Below are 16,589 nucleotides of genomic sequence, written 5' to 3'. Positions count from 1 at the left end.
GTGTTTTATTCCGAGATTCCTCCAAGTCTATTTCTTTCAGTCCAGAGGACAGTCTCTCAATCCTGATCTGCCCATAAAGCAGCTGTGTGAGAAGACCCGTTTGAAATCTAAGTATGTCCTCCTTCTTCTTGCCTTCCTCCCATCGAGAATGTGCCTGCCCCAGAGCTGATAGCCTCCCCGCAGTGATAAGGAAATGGCTGAACGTAAATGCTCCCACAAACTGCAAACGTGAAGTTAATTTGAACCTGGCCTTTTCATTTGGGAGATGGAGATAGAAAGGATAGGGCAATTTCTTCTGCATTCTGTATAGTAAATCCCAACCTTAGATGCTTATCCTGCAAGTCCATAACCCTGCTGCTGTAAAGTAGCTTTGTGGAAAAAGTAGGGTTGCCCATATTTTTGCAATTACAATCTGGGCTTTGTCCACTGGATTTCCCTTCCCTTTGCCCCATCACTGTCATCATCTTAAGCTGATGATATTAAAATTCTTGGTAATTAACCATTTCAAAGAACTGGACAGGAAAAGGCAGGTCGTGTTTTACGAGCCTGATTGAATTTTTTGAGGATGTGACTAAACATGTTGATGAAAGTAGAGCAGTGTATGTAGTGTATGTGGATTTCAGCAAGTCTTTTGATAAGGTACCCCATGCAAGGCTTATTGAGAAAGTAAGGAGGCATGGGTCCTTGCTTTGTGGATCCAGAACTGGCTTGCCCACAGAAGGCAAAGAGTGGTTGTAGACGGATCATATTCCGCATGGTGGTCGGTGCCCGGTGGTGTGTCTCAGGGATCTGTTCTGGGACCCCTTCTCTTTGTGATTTTTATAAATGACCTAGATGAGGAAGTGGAGGGATGGGTTAGTACATTTGCTGATGACACAAAGGTTGGGGTTATTGTGGATAGTGTGGAGGGCTGTCAGAGGTTACAGCAGGGCATCGATAGGATGCAAAACTGGGCTGAGAAGTGGCAGATGGAGTTCAACCCAGGTAAGTATGAGGTGGTTCATTTTGGTAGGTCAAATATGATGGCAGAATATAGTATTAATGGTAAGACTCTTGGCAGTGTGGAGGATCAGAGGGATCTTGGGGTCTGTGTGCATAGGACACTCAAAGCTGTTGTGCAGGTTGACTCTGTAGTTAAGAAGGCATACAGTGCATTGGCCTTCATCAACCGTGGGATTGAGTTTAAGAGCTGAGAGGTAATGTTACAGCTATATAGGACCCTGATGAGACCCCAGTTGGAGTACTGTGCTCAGTTCTGGTCACCTCACTACACGAAAGATGTGGAAACTATAGAAAGGGTATAGAAGAGATTTACAAGGATGTTGCCTGGATTGGGGACCTGCCTTATGAGAATAAGTTGAGTGAACTCGGTCTTTTCTCCTTGGAGCGGCGGAGGATGAGAGGTGACCTGATCAAGGTACATAAGATGGTGAAAGGCATTGACATGTGGATAGTCAGAGGCTTTTTCCCAGGGCTGAAGTGGCTAACACGAAAGGGCACAGTTTTAAGGTGCTTGGAAGCAGGTACAGAGGAGACATCAGGGGTAAGTTTTTTACGCAGAGAGTGGTGAGTGCATGGAATGGGTGCCGGTGGTGGCGGTGGAGATGGATACAATAGGGTCTTTTAAGGGACTCCTGGATAGGTATATGAAGCTTAGAAAAATAGAGGGCTATGGGTAACCCTAGGTGATTTCTAAAGTAAGTACATGTTCGGCACAGCATTGTGGGCTGAATTGTGCTGTAGGTTTTCAATGTTCTATGTTTCTATAGGCACTATAAACACTTGAATAAACAACTTTTTAATAATGCTGTTTACATGCTGGTATTTACATAATTATTCATATTTTATTCCATATTATATCTGTACTATAAACTCTAACATTATTTTTTATGTAATTCTTTATTATTATTGAATGTTACTGATTTTGCAGCATAACTTGCCAACACACCACAACAAATTCCTAATGCATGTAAATGTACAGTATATGGTGAACAAAATCGATTCTTCATCCTTAAACCCAACATCTCCTGCTTTGGCTCAGTATGTAAATGCTCCTGTCCTGAGCCTTGCAATGTTGGAGTGTCTCAAGGCCATGATGGAAAGGCTGCATAGTGGTTGATCTCCAGCTCTAGGATAGATCTAACCGGGCAGTACATCTTACAACTGTGTTTTGCATGTCCCTCTTTTTCTTTGTGCAGTTGATAAAGAAGATGATCGCAAAGACGTCCAGTGGCGGAGTCACAGCCAATGACTGCCTCATCCATTATACTCTCCACACTCTCCCGTTTGGAGGCGTGGGTGAGTTCAACATGTGCATTTATTCTCCTGTTCATAGGTTGGACTTCACAGGCTGCGCTGGGAAGGAAAGGGAATATGTTCCTCCAGGGCAAACCAGGGCATGTAAGGAAGCAGTAAAGTTATAGAGTTGTACAGCATGAAACCAGGTCCTTTGGCTCAACAGATTGTCCATCTACACCAGCTTCGCGTATCAGTACATCTTTCAGCTGAGGTACTCGAGTTAAGTCTTTATGAAAGATGAGATGCAATAAATTAGAGATAAAACTTTTTTTCTGAAATGCCATTGATGGAACCTTGCCATAGACAAATTGTCTGCCTTTCCCTTCCTATATTGTAAAATTGCTCATTTAGTTTGCTTTCTCCCACTTCATTCTCCTTCTCTGGAATACCTTGAGTAGGAATAATGATGGGTGAATTAGCAAAGGAAGGTTAGTATTTGTTCCCATGGAAGAGTGCTACAATTCATTACTCATTATTCAACAAGGACCATCTTTGCTCTTGTACTCCAGCTTCGTTCAGCTCCCTGACCAAGTTCAGAAGATGCAATGGGATTGACCGTTATAGGACTATAGCTATCTTTTGCCCCCTCCCCTTTTTAATACATAGATTCATAGAGGTATAGAACACAACCCTTTCAGTCCAACTCATCCATGTTGACAAAGAAGCCTATCTACACTAAACGAGTTTGCTTGAGTTTTGCCCATTTCCTTCTGAACCGTGCACCTGCCAAAATGCCTTTTAAATATCGTAATTGTACCTGTCCCTACCACCACGTCTGTAAGCTTATTCCATGTCCCCAACACTATCAGTGCGGAGAAACATGCTCCTCAGATCCCCTTTACGTCTTTCTCCTCTCACTTTAAAGATATACTGATTATACCAGTTCACTCAATTTTCCTTGTGACCTTTGTATCAAGTTGGGTCACAGAATAAATATGGATGATTGACTGGCAGAGGAGTCTCGATGGGCTGAATGGCCTACTTTTGCTCCTGTATCGTATGGTCTTATGGATGAAGTAGGCCACTCAATCCATCTAGAAAAGAGTTCTTCTATCTTCTAAATAAATATTGCAACACTCCAGGTTTCATCGCACTTCTGTATCGTAAGCTGAACCCAGAGGCGTTTTTCAATCTGCTATAGTGCAAAATAACCTCTGGTTCAAATCAGTCAGATTTTATTTACTAACTTGTACATCGATCTTAATGGGATTAAATTACACTGTAGCAGCACAATAATTTATGTCTCTAGTAATGATAAGACCAATGACATAGGAACAGAATTAGGCCATTCAGCCCATCAAATCTGCTCCACCATTCCATCATGGCTGGTTTATTATCCCACTGATGTCATTCTCCTGCCTTTACTAATCAAGAACCTATCGACCTCCGCTTTAAATATACCCAATGACTTGGCCTTCACAGCTACCTGTGGCAATGAATTTCACAGATTCACCACCCTACGGCTAAAGAAATTCCTCCTCATCTCTATTCTAAAGGGTCATCTCTCTATTCTGAGTCTGTGCCCTCTGGTCCTAGACCCTCCCACGATTGGAAACATCCTCTCCACATCCACTCCATCTTGGGCCTTTCGATATTTGGTAACTTTCAACGAGGTCTCCTCTCATTCTTCTAAACTCCGGTGAGCATAGGCCCAGAGGCACCAAACGTTCCCAGGGAAGGGAGTTCAGCAATGGGTTTCTAGAGTACAAACAACACTTACAAAGATACTGTCAGGACTCAAGGGCCTGAGTTATAGGGAGAGGTTGAAGGCTAGGACTTAATTCCTTGGAAGATAACTGATTGAGGGTAGAGGTGTACAGAATCACGCGGGGCATAGAAACGGTGAATATACAACAGTTTTTTCCCAGGGAATGGGAAGTAAAAAACCAGAGCACATAGGTTTAAGTTGAGATGTGAGGATTTAAAAGGCACTTGGAGGAAACTACTTCAGACAGAGAGTGTGGTGATATAAATGTAATGAATTGACAGAGAAAGTGGTTGATGCAGCTATCATAACAACATTCAAAAGATACATGACTAGGAGGAGTTTATAGACCATATTGTAAGGGTGCAAAATGTCCAAAACTCACATATATCACTAATGGTTTGCTTCAGAAAGAAATATTGATGTCATGTGAATATTATGTAAATTGTGTACAACTTGTAAGGTGATGTGGGGGGGTGTCCTGAATTGTATTTTTGCAATTTTTACAAATAATGCATAATCTTGCAAAAGTAAGTGTCCTGCCTGTTTACAGGTACAAGTGGCTTCGGGGCATACCATGGCAAGTACAGCTTTGAAACATTCAGTCATCGCCGAGCCTGTGTGCTGAAGTCACTGGGCATGGAAAAATTGAACAGTGTGCGCTACGCGCCCGCTACTGAATCAAAGCAAAAGTGGACGCAATGGTTGTTGAAGAAGTAATGAAAAGCGTTGTATGGTAAGTACTGGTTGTCATTGCGGTTCAAAGGTAGTTTGTTTAGTTCTATAGATGCTGGCAACTCTGGCTTTATTGCCCACATCTCCCATTTTTGCTTTTGTGAAAGAAGACACAATAGCTCTTGAAGCCTTGCCCATATTTCCATCAAGGTCTTCCAAAACAGCTATTGAATAGGAAATGCTAGGATCCTAGCTGGAGGCAAAGGAGGAGAGGAAATATGTTTTAAAACACGGAGATTAAGGTGGTAACACACATCAAAGTTGCTGGTGAACGCAGCAGGCCAGGCAGCATCTGTAGGAAGAGGTGCAGTCGACGTTTCAGGCCGAGACCCTTCGTCAGGACTAACTGAAGGAAGAGTTAGTAAGAGATTTGAAAGTGGGAGGAGGAGGGGAGAACCAAAATGATAGGAGAAGACAGGAGGGGGAGGGATGGAGCCAAGAGCCGGACAGGTGATTGGCAAAAGGGGATACGAGAGGATCATGAGACAGGAGGTCCGGGAAGAAAGACAAGTGGGGGGGGGACCCAGAGGATGGGCAAGAGGTATATTCAGAGGGACAGAGGGAGAAAAAGGAGAGTGAGAGAAAGAATGTGTGCATAAAATGAGTAACAGATGGGGTACGAGGGGGAGGTGGGGCCTAGCGGAAGTTAGAGAAGTCGATGTTCATGCCATCAGGTTGGAGGCTACCCAGACGGAATATAAGGTGTTGTTCCTCCAACCTGAGCGTGGCTTCATCTTTACAGTAGAGGAGGCCGTGGATAGACATGTCAGAATGGGAATGGGATGTGGAATTAAAATATGTGGCCACTGGGAGATCCTGCTTTCTCTGGCGGACAGAGCGTAGATGTTCAGCAAAACGATCTCCCAGTCTGTGTCGGGTCTCGCCAATATATAAAAGGCCACATCGGGAGTACCGGACGCAGTATATCACCCCAGTCGACTCACAGGTGAAGTGTTGCCTCACCTGGAAGGACTGTTTGGGGCCCTGAATGGTGGTAAGGGAGGAAGTGTAAGGGCATGTGTAGCACTTGTTCCGCTTACACGGATAAGTGCCAGGAGGGAGATCAGTGGGGAGGGATGGGGGGGACGAATGGACAAGGGAGTTGTATAGGGAGCGATCCCTGCGGAATGCAGAGAGAGGCAGGGAGGGAAAGATGTGCTTAGTGGTGGGATCCCGTTGGAGGTTACGGAGAATAATATGTTGGACCCGGAGGCTGGTGGGGTGGTAGGTGAGGACCAGGGGAACCCTATTCCTAGTGGGGTGGCGGGAGGATGGAGTGAGAGCAGATGTACGTGAAATGGGGGAGATGCGCTTAAGGGCAGAGTTGATAGTGGAGGAAGGGAAGCCCCATTCTTTAAAAAAGGAAGACATCTCCCTCATCCTAGAATGAAAAGCCTCATCCTGAGAGCAGATGCGGCGGAGACGGAGGAATTGCGAGAAGGGGATGGCGTTTTTGCAAGAGACAGGGTGAGAAGAGGAATCTCTTTTGAATGATTGTAAGTTCCCTGGCCCCCACCGCTTTATTTTCACCATGGATGTCCAGTCCTTATATACTTCCATCCCCCATCAGGAAGGTCTCAAAGCTCTACGTTTCTTTTTGGATTCCAGACCTAATCAGTTCCCCTCTACCACTACTCTGCTCCGTCTAGCGGAATTAGTCCTTACTCTTAATAATTTCTCCTTTGGCTCCTCCCACTTCCTCCAAACTAAAGGTGTAGCTATGGGCACCCGTATGGGTCCTAGCTATGCCTGCCTTTTTGTTGGGTTTGTGGAACAATCTATGTTCCGTGCCTATTCCGGTATCTGTCCCCCACTTTTCCTTCGCTACATCGACGACTGCATTGGCGCTGCTTCCTGCACGCATACAGAACTTGTTGACTTTATTAACTTTGCCTCCAACTTTCACTGCCCTCAAGTTTACCTGGTCCATTTCCGACACCTCCCTCCCCTTTCTAGATCTTTCTGTCTTTGTCTCTGGAGACAGCTTATCCACTGATGTCTACTATAAGCCTACTGACTCTCACAGCTATCTGGACTATTCCTCTTCTCACCCTGTCTCTTGCAAAAACGCCATCCCCTTCTCGCAACTCCTCCATCTCCGCCGCGTCTGCTCTCAGGATGAGGCTTTTCATTCTAGGACGAGGGAGATGTCTTCCTTTTTTAAAGAAAGGGGCTTCCCTTCCTCCACTATCAACTCTGCTCTTAAACGCATCTCCCCCATTTCACATACATCTGCTCTCACTCCATCCTCCCGCCACCCCACTAGGAATAGGGTTCCCCTGGTCCTCACCTACCACCCCACCAGCCTCCGGGTCCAACATATTATTCTCCGTAACTTCCGCCACCTCCAACGGGATCACACCACTAAGCACATCTTTCCCTCCCCGCCTCTCTCTGCATTCCGCAGGGATTGCTCCCTACACAACTCCCTTGTCCATTCGCCCCCCCCATCCCTCCCCACTGATCTCCCTCCTGGCACTTATCCGTGTAAGCGGAACAAATGCTACACATGCCCTTACACTTCCTCCCTTACCACCATTCAGGGCCCCAAACAGTCCTTCCAGGTGAGGCAACACTTCACCTGTGAGTCGACTGGGGTGATATACTGCGTCCGATGCTCCCGATGTGGCCTTTTATATATTGGCGAGACCCGACGCAGACTGGGAGACCGCTTTGCTGAACATCTATGCTCTGTCCGCCAGAGAAAGCAGGATCTCCCAGTGGCCACACATTTTAATTCCACATCCCATTCCCATTCTGACATGTCTATCCACGGCCTCCTCTACTGTAAAGATGAAGCCACGCTCAGGTTGGAGGAACAACACCTTATATTCCGTCTGGGTAGCCTCCAACCTGATGGCATGAACATCGACTTCTCTAACTTCCGCTAGGCCCCACCTCCCCCTCGTACCCCATCTGTTACTCATTTTTATGCACACATTCTTTCTCTCACTCTCCTTTTTCTCCCTCTGTCCCTCTGAATATACCTCTTACCCATCCTTTGGGTCCCCCCCTCCTCCTTGTCTTTCTTCCCGGACCTCCTGTCCCATGATCCTCTCGTATCCCCTTTTGCCAATCAACTGTCCAGCTCTTGGCTCCATCCCTGTCCCTCCTGTCTTCTCCTATCATTTTGGATCTCCCCCTCCCCCTCCAACTTTCAAATCCCTTACTCACTCTTCCTTCAGTTAGTCCTGACGAAGGGTCTCGGCCTGAAACGTCGACTGCACCTCTTCCTACAGATGCTGCTTGGCCTGCTGCGTTCACCAGCAACTTTGATGTGTGTTGCTTGAATTTCCAGCATCTGCAGAATTCTTGTTGTTTGAGATTAAGGTGGTTCCATTTCAACATATCTGTAGACATAAAGAATTCACATCAAGCCTATTTCAATTCACTTCAGAATAAACATTTTCTTTATTACAAGCTGATGTCAACAAGGGAGTCACATAACTTAAAACGAATACTCCCCAATCCAAAGCTTTTATTATTCTTGTACTATTTCCTGTCTATTTTTCTCCCACTATCTCTATCCCACATATGCTATGTATACTTTTTCTTTGTTTATAATTGAGATTTAGTGTGGAATAAGCCCTCTCGGCCCTTCAAGCCGCACCACGCAGCAATTCCCCCGATTTAATTCTAGCCTAATCGTGGGACAGTTTACACTGACCAATAAACCTACCAACCGGTTTGTCTTTGGACTGTGGGAGGAAACCGGAGCACCAGGAGGAAACCCAGGTGGTCAAAGGGAGAACATACAAACCTCTCACAGGTAGCAGCGGGAATTGAATCCCGGCCGCCTGTACTGTAGAGCGTTGTACTAACCAATGTGCTACCGTGCCATCCTATACATAGAGTGAAGTAAGCCTTTTGCAATATCAAGCTTCAGCACCTATCTTCTCCGTGGGCTGTGTACAGTTCTGCTTTTACCTTGTACTGTACGTACAATGGTGAGCTTCTGTCCTGGAGTTTTATGAAACTGTTGGTAGGCTGGTATCCAGGAACGAGTTTACTCCAGTTCACCTTGCACTACAGATATTGGCTTGATTCGAGCCTTTTGCAGACTTTAACTGCTTGCTACCAATCCTGTTTGGGTCGCCTTTATCTCCCTACAACATGCTCATTCCTCCATCGTCCTACTCTGAATATCCTGTCCCTACTACAATACTTGATCTCGCTTGCTAGCTTTGGGAGATGCACCAAAGAATTTTGGCAAGTTGCTATTGTGCCTTTTGGAGGTGGAATGGTATTTGGGACACCAATCTAATGAACATCTTTGTGGCTTATTAGTGCCAGGAGGCTAAGGGCTTACTTTTATATTTTTTAATCTATTGATTTCCTAGTCTCCAATGGAAGGGTGGGTGAGGAGGCCATGAATGATAGACTTGAATTTACACGTGGCACACATCTTGGCCTTCTATGTTGTCAATTGGTTAATAAGGAAGAGAATACAAGGACATTCCTTTAGAACAGAGATGAGGAGGAATTTCTATAGCCAGAAGGCGGTGAATCTGTGGAATTCATCACCACAGGTCAAATCATTGGATATATGTAAATCGGAGGTTCGTAATTTTTGATTACTCAAGGCATCAAAGGTTACTAGGAGAAGGCAGGAGAATGGGGTTGAGTGGGAAAATAAATCAGCCATGATAGAATGGTGGAGCAGACTCGATAGGCCAAATGGCCTAATTCTGCTCCTATATCTTATGGTCTTAATTGGTTCTTGAGTTGGGTATTCCCATGTGTGAGATTAGAATGCACGATGCAGAGTTGGGAAGAGTTAGGATTGGTCCAGGACCTGCAAAGGGAACCAAACTTCATTTCTAGACATGATCCATACTTGCTACCATGTTGGAAGCTCTGAACCAAAAACACATTTAATGGAGGAGGGAGGTTTGAAGTTAATTTCTTGTGCCTATTTTTCAAGATGTCTATCACCAGCTGAGGTAAAATACGACATCAGGGATAAAGAACTCTTGGTGGTGAAGTTGGCACTAGAGGAGCAAGGGCATTGGCTTGATGGGGTTAGGTACCCATTCATCATCTGGATGGACCTTAAGAACTTAGCTTATATTCAGGACGTGAAAAGACTGAATTCCCTGCTAGCACACCGGTCACTGTTTTTTTTAATCATTTTAATTTTATTATAACATATCGTCCTGGGTCTAAAAATCAGAAACCTGATGCATTATTGAGACAATTCGGGCCCCCCTCAGATATAGTAGAAAGTTTGGAATCCCTCATATTGGGCAAAAGGCCAATGGCCCCCTTCTTGTAGGGTGTAGATTCCTAAATTCGACAAGCACTATAAGGGATTAACCAGGTTGCAGAAGGAGGTCCCCCGGTCAATTATTTGTTCCACCTGAGTTATGATCTGGGGTCGTTAACTGGGGTCACACTTATGATAACAGGTCACTCTGGTATCTTGCGGACTGTAGAGTTCATTAAAGGAAGGTACTGGTGGGCCAGTATATATAAGGATGTTAAGCTTGTGACATACATGTCCTTTACAAAGATCCTACTTCCCCTCCGCAAGGCCTTCTTCAACCTCTACCCATTCCTTCATACCCCTGGTTTCACCTTTCTCTAGATCACTTCCTTTTACCACTATTTTAGTTGTGGTCAATATGTTTTCCAAGGCTTGCATTTCATTCTTTTAACAAAGCTACCATCAGCCCGAGAGACTACAGGAATGATTGTGCACCAGGTTTTCTATGTACATGGTTTTCCCACTGATGTTATTTTGGACAGAGGTCCCCAATTCACCTCGAAATTCTGGCAGGTATTTTCTGGCAGTCTGGCAGGCTACCTTTGGTCTTTCCTCGAGGATCCATCTGTAGAGAATAATGCACAGACTGAGAGGACGAACCAGGACCTGGAGCAAACTCTTCGCTGCCTGGTTTGCGGTAATCCGTCCTCTTGGAGTGACCATTTAGTCTGAGTGATTTCACCCACAACATTCATCATTGGGTGTGACCCCTCTTGAATGTCAATTTGGGTTGCAGCTCCCTCTCTTCTCTGATCAGGAGGCTGAGGTTGGTGTTCCCTCAACCGGACAATTTATTCCAAGGTGCAAATAAAAGCGGCTGAAGGCCAAAGGGACTCTGGAAGCAAGTTCAGCCTGGCAACAGGCCAAGGCCAACAGAAAGACATGGCTGAGTCCCTCTTTCTATATCGGTCAGCAGGTCTGGCTTTCAACTAAAGACCTTCCACTCAAGCTAGAATCATAGACCTAGCCCCTCACTTTATCGGTCCCTTTAAAGTCATTAGGAAAATTAACCCGGTAACATACATGTTACAAGTTCCCCATTCTGTGAGAATTCATCTCACCTTTTGTGTATCCAAATTGAAACCTTTCCATTGTAGTCCCTTGGCCCCGATTCCCAAGCCTCCACCCCCACCAAGGATCATAGAGGGTGAAATTGTCTACACAAACTGCTTAATTCAAGGAAATTAAGGGGACAACTACAATACTTGGTAGACTGAGAGGGATATGGTCCAGAAGAACGGTGTTGGGTTTCTTCCAGGGATATTTTGGATCTTGACTTCATTTCAGAATTCCATCATTTATATCCAGATAGTCCTGGGCCATCAGATGCTGGCTGTAGGGTGGCAGGGGTTCTGTCATGACCTCGGGTCATCGGTAGAGTATACTGAGGGCTCTGAGTTGTTTGTAGTGGATTTTTTGTATTCTCTGTTTTATTAATTATAATTATCTGTATTGTTGCACTTTGGGATTTTGATGTGTTATTGTTCAGTCTTCTTTAGTTCAATAATTCCATTTAATATCAGAGGATGTATACAATACACAACCTGAAATTCTTACTCTCTGCAGACACCCTCAAAACTGAAGGAAAAGCCCCAAAGAATGAATGGCAGAAAAAAGATGTAAGAACCCCAAAGCCCCTCGCCCCTCCCACACCCAAGCAGCAGCAAACAACATCAACTCTCCCCCCTTCCCCTCCCCCAAATTATTGTGGCATAAAGCAGCAGCATTCCCACCACCCACCATGCGAGCAACAGCAAAGCCCTCGAAGAGAGACCATGGTCTACAGTCCATCAAAAACAAAGTGTTCACTCCAACATTTCTTTCTTTCTCTCTCCCCCCCCCCCGCCCCCCCCCCCCGCTTCCAGACCGACAGGGGACATTGAAGTTAAAATTGTCCTTGAATACTTACAATTAATTCCGAGATTTTGCAGGTGACCAATTAAGTATCCTTGGACTTTTGACTCTTATTATAATAGTTACATATTAGAGTTTGGGGTTTTATCAACTGAGCACAGATTCTTTCGTGCCCTGGAGTGTATTTAAAGGGGCAGTGTTTGATCCTTGCCTAGTGTGGTTCTGGCTGAGTTATCCTAAGTTAGCCAACACCCTGTAAGTTCAACTGTTCTGTTTTGTTTATAAAATTCCTGGTTTTATTTAACCCTTCCAAATCTCTGTGTGATCCTGCATTTGGGTCCAAAGATGCAGTGTGACAGTTATATTCTACAGACTGACAACTCCTTCTAATGCTGTCTGCTTCTTCCTTCTTTACTTCAGATGATAAACAGGCCAACTTCATTGGCATTGACCTTCTGACAACCTTGGGATTGAGGCCCTGTGTAAAGCCATTATTTTGTGGGAAGAATGAGCTGAACAAACTGCACAGAAATCCAACCAAATCAACTCTTGGAATCTAAACTCTTCCATTGGAACATCCCAATCAACTGACAAACTTCTAACATTCTTAATGACTAAGATGCAGGATGGAGGAACTAGTGCCAGAAATGGCAAAGTAAGCTAAATGGCCTCCCATACTGTAACTTCTGATTCAAAATTTAATTTTTTAACATTGAATCTTTTGTACTTTACAACTGCATCTTACTTATTTTAATCATATAATGTGTTCTTATTTACTAAGGTTTAATTGTGTGCAGAAATAGATTATCTGTCTCTAAATCAGCTGCTGAACTGTTATTCACACAAAATGCTGTGAGGAACTCAGCAGGTCAGGCAGTATTTATGGGAAGGAATAAAAATCCACATCCTGATTAAGAGTTTCGGCCCAAAATGTCAACTCTTTATTCATTTCCATAGATGTTGCCTAATCTGCTGAGTTCCTCCAGCATTTTGTGTGTGTTACTCTGGATTTCCAGCGTCTGCAGAATCTCTTGTGCTTAACTGCTATCGCGGGCTATAGATTTTATCCCCCTGAATGCATTGTTAACATGGTGAATAGGTGTTTTAATGAGGAGAATTCAAAGAAGTATTGAATATAGACAAGTTGCACATGAGTTTCACTCTACATGCCTGTATGTGCACTTTCTCCTCTACAGTTCTCCTTCTTGACCTTTTTTTTCTGTTTCCTTCCTTTCGACACTCAAACAGTGATTGTATTTTAAGAATGTTCTACTTTACCCGTAGGAAGTGTTTGGGACTTCCTGATGTTATGAAAGGTGTTCTCTTAGGCAGTACACATTGTTTGTCTGACTCCAGTCTCCAAAAGCAGACCCTACTGCAAGTTTTGTTGTGTGAAGCGACAAGCAGGTGGAGAAAGGAAAAGGTTCAAGAACGTGCCTTTTTCATGAAATGCACCATTTCTCAGGGGAATGTCTGACTCCTGGCCACTCAAAGTGGAGGAAGGGAATTTGGGATGGTATTGAGAACCTGGTTGTCATAGAACTCTACAGTCTACAGGAAGGAGTGCATCACCTCACAGAATATAGGTTTCCCCCGCCATCCGAAGGTAGAGCGTTCCTATGAAACGGTTCGTAAGCTGGAATGTTGTAAAGCGAAGAAGCAATTACCATTTATTTATATGGGGAAAATTTGTGAGCGTTCGCAGACCCAAAAATAACCTACCAAATCATGCCAAGTAACACATAAAACCTAAAATAACAGTAACATATAGTAAAAGCAGGAATGATATGATAAATACACAGCCTATATAAAGTAGAAATACTTTTCCACAATCATTGCCTGAACTGTCCACCGTGGCGAAAATCTCACGCAAGCGCTCTCGGCAGAAACACTCTCTCCAGTAACCTTTAAGCTATGAAGCTGCCAAATCATACCAAATAACACGTAAAAATACACAGCCAATATAAAGTAGAAATAATGTATGTACAGTGTAGTATCACTTACGGGAATCGGGAGGGCAGCACCGAGCACACTGATGATGGTGTGTTAGACTGAGTCGTCGGAGTTTGGGTGGTGCAGTGGACCCCACCCTCCAGGCAGCGAACCAACACTGATCCGCGAAGCATGCAGCAGTCCAGCGGTAGCCAGGACGCACTCAGCACGTCTTTAAGAAAAACGCCAAAATAAACAAGCTAATTAATTAGGTGCTGCCCGGCATGTAAATGTCAGCCCAGATCAGAGGCGATTCGCAGAGAATGCAGCAGTAGCCGGGCGGCACCTAATTAATTAGCATGTTTATTTTGGCTTTTTTCTTAAAGATGTGCTGTGTGCCTCCCGGCTACCGCTGCATTCTCCGTGAATTGGTATCTGTCTGCGGCCCGGGGGCTGGGGTGGTGGGACACTGGGGTGTCAACTCATCGTTGTCTGTTTCCATCAGGGCAGGCAGGTCATTGTCTTCTATGTCTGCCTGCCTCGATGTCGAAGGTTGAGGTTCGTTGTCTGCTGTGGCTGATGTGGAAGGCTTGCTTGACTGCTTAGCCTCGTGCATTTTTCTATCATACAGTTCTTTGTAAGGACTCAAACCATCTTGCAAATATCCCCTAAACCTACGTACCCTTTCAAAATTAAAGTCGTACTTTATCATTACTCATTCGGTTTCGATTATCCTTTCCTCTTCCAATTGTATCAGCTCTTCATCTATCAGTTCTTGGTCATGGGATGCCAAAACCTCTTCAACATCATCTTCATCAACTTCCACAAGCCAAACTCACTTTGTCCTTACTTCATTCACCACGATCGAAACGCTTAATTATGTCTAGTTTTACGCTAAGTGTAACACCCTTACGAGCTCTTTTAGGCTTTTCCGATACCTTAGAACTCATCTTGCAAACGGCTGCTCACAGGCATGTGTTAAAGCAATGCCGGCTAGAATGCAGTTCCGAATCCGGGGGAGAGCGGCTGCTCGGGGCGCACGCTGCCTTTTTTTATCGCACGCTGCTTTTCTTCGTAACAGTGAAAACACCTTCTGTTAGCGAAAACAGGTAACTAATGTAGGTCTTTCGTACCAGTGAGGTTTCATAAAGCAAACGTTTGAAAAGCAGGGGACAACTGTATCCACCTGGTCAGTCATCTCTGCCTCATCTGAGGAAGAGACTGCAGTTCCCATCCGGGTCACTGAACCCAAAGTACGAGATAGAACTAAGTCAAACTCAGTCTCGAAGGAATGCAAGGGGTTTTCTCAATTAAAAAGAAGGGATGCAATGTAAAGGAGGAAGGTTGCAACGAAGCATCAGGAAATAAGGATCTCAAAAAGGATTGAGAAATGTTCCTGGATTTCTTTTGGACTCCCTGATCTTGGTACCCAAACTCTCTTCTGAAGTCAGATTCAAAACTGCACGTAGCTGTGGCCAAGCAGAAAAATCAATGTTGCATCTCTCTTGGATTGATACATCTTTTCCAGGGAGAAACCTTCCCCAGTATGAGGCCTAAATTTATTAGGGAGTTCAATTCTATTTCACTGCTTTGTTTACTTTGGACAGTCATTCTATTTCATTTAATTGAACACTTGACTTTGCCATTAAATTTCATTATCTCAAGTAATGGATCTTGGTCTGATTTATTATTTGAAAACAGCCTGCAGTCTCTTAAAAAAATCCAAAGAACTGCCGAGTTGATTAGACTGAGGATCCTCTCCTCACCTCCTGTCCACCACTGAGCTTTACTACAAATCAAAGTGATATTTTTAAAGAGTAAATAATCTTTGATGGAAGTAATCTTTCAGGCTGGTGGCATGTGTGCACAGTTGTAACCAATATGAGTTCATGAAGTCAGAAATGATTCCTGCTCTGTCCTACGTTTTAGACTCTTCAGACTATCAGGTGGTACATTTCTCCCTAGGAGGGTGGAGCCTTGATGACAAAATCTCAGCTGCCATTCCCAGAGTGATGGGGACAAGCGTTGCACAGCCAGGGAGACCTCTTTCAAACAAGATATTAAACTCAGGCCCTATCTTGCCTGTTAAGACCAAAGACATAGGAGCAGAATTAGGCCATTTGGTCCATCGGGACTGCTCCACCATTCCATCACTGCTGATTTATTATCCCTCTTAACCCCATTCTCCTTCCTTCCTGTAACCTTTGACACCCTTACTAATCAAAAACCCATCAACCCCTCTTTAAATATACCCGGTGACTTGGTCTCCACATCCATCTGTGGCAATGAATTCCGCAGAGTTCCAAATCAGGTTGGTGTATTTTTTGGAAAAGAAATTGTCAAAGAGGATTGTCAAAGATTGCAGAGAGACATTGATAGGTTGCAGAAGTGGGCTGAGAAGTGGCAGATGGAGTTCAACCTGGAGAAGCGTGAGGTGGTACAATTTGGAAGGACAAACTCCAAGGCAGAGTACAAAGTAAATGGCAGGATACTTGGTAGTGTGGAGGAGCAGAGGGATCCGAGGGTACATGTCCACAGATCCCTGAAAGTTGCCTCACAGGTGGATAGGGTAGTTAAGAAAGCTTATGGGGTGTTAGCTTTCATAAGTCGAGGGATAGAGTTTAGGAGTCGCGATGTAATGATGCAGCTCTATAAAACTCTGGTTAGGCCATACTTGGAGTATTGTGTCCAGTTCTGGTCACCTCACTATAGGAAGGATGTGGAAGCATTGGAAAGGGTACAGAGGAGATTTACCAGGATGCTGCCTGGTTTAGGGAGTATGCATTATGATCAGCGATT

General features: G+C 44.5%; 1 protein-coding gene across 2 annotated transcripts in view; it reads left to right on the top strand.

Annotated features, from left to right (window-relative positions):
* LOC140187556 (aldehyde dehydrogenase family 3 member A2-like) overlaps positions 1 to 15,450 on the top strand; it is a 32,804-nt gene extending 17,354 nt beyond the window's left edge. For both annotated transcript variants that reach the window (XM_072242958.1, XM_072242957.1), the window contains 3 exons: positions 2,199 to 2,298; positions 4,557 to 4,739; positions 12,279 to 15,450. In XM_072242958.1, the coding sequence (XP_072099059.1) occupies positions 2,199 to 2,298; positions 4,557 to 4,723 (267 nt within the window). In that variant the 3' untranslated portion in view covers positions 4,724 to 4,739; positions 12,279 to 15,450. The remainder of the gene's footprint in view (positions 1 to 2,198; positions 2,299 to 4,556; positions 4,740 to 12,278) is intronic.
* Positions 15,451 to 16,589: the final 1,139 nt, after the last annotated feature.

The sequence above is a fragment of the Mobula birostris genome, chromosome 25, assembly GCF_030028105.1.
Source record: "Mobula birostris isolate sMobBir1 chromosome 25, sMobBir1.hap1, whole genome shotgun sequence".
NCBI classification, from domain to species: Eukaryota; Metazoa; Chordata; class Chondrichthyes; order Myliobatiformes; family Myliobatidae; genus Mobula; species Mobula birostris.
Note: the sequence above shows the minus strand (reverse complement) of the source record. Positions and strands in the feature narration are given on the sequence as shown.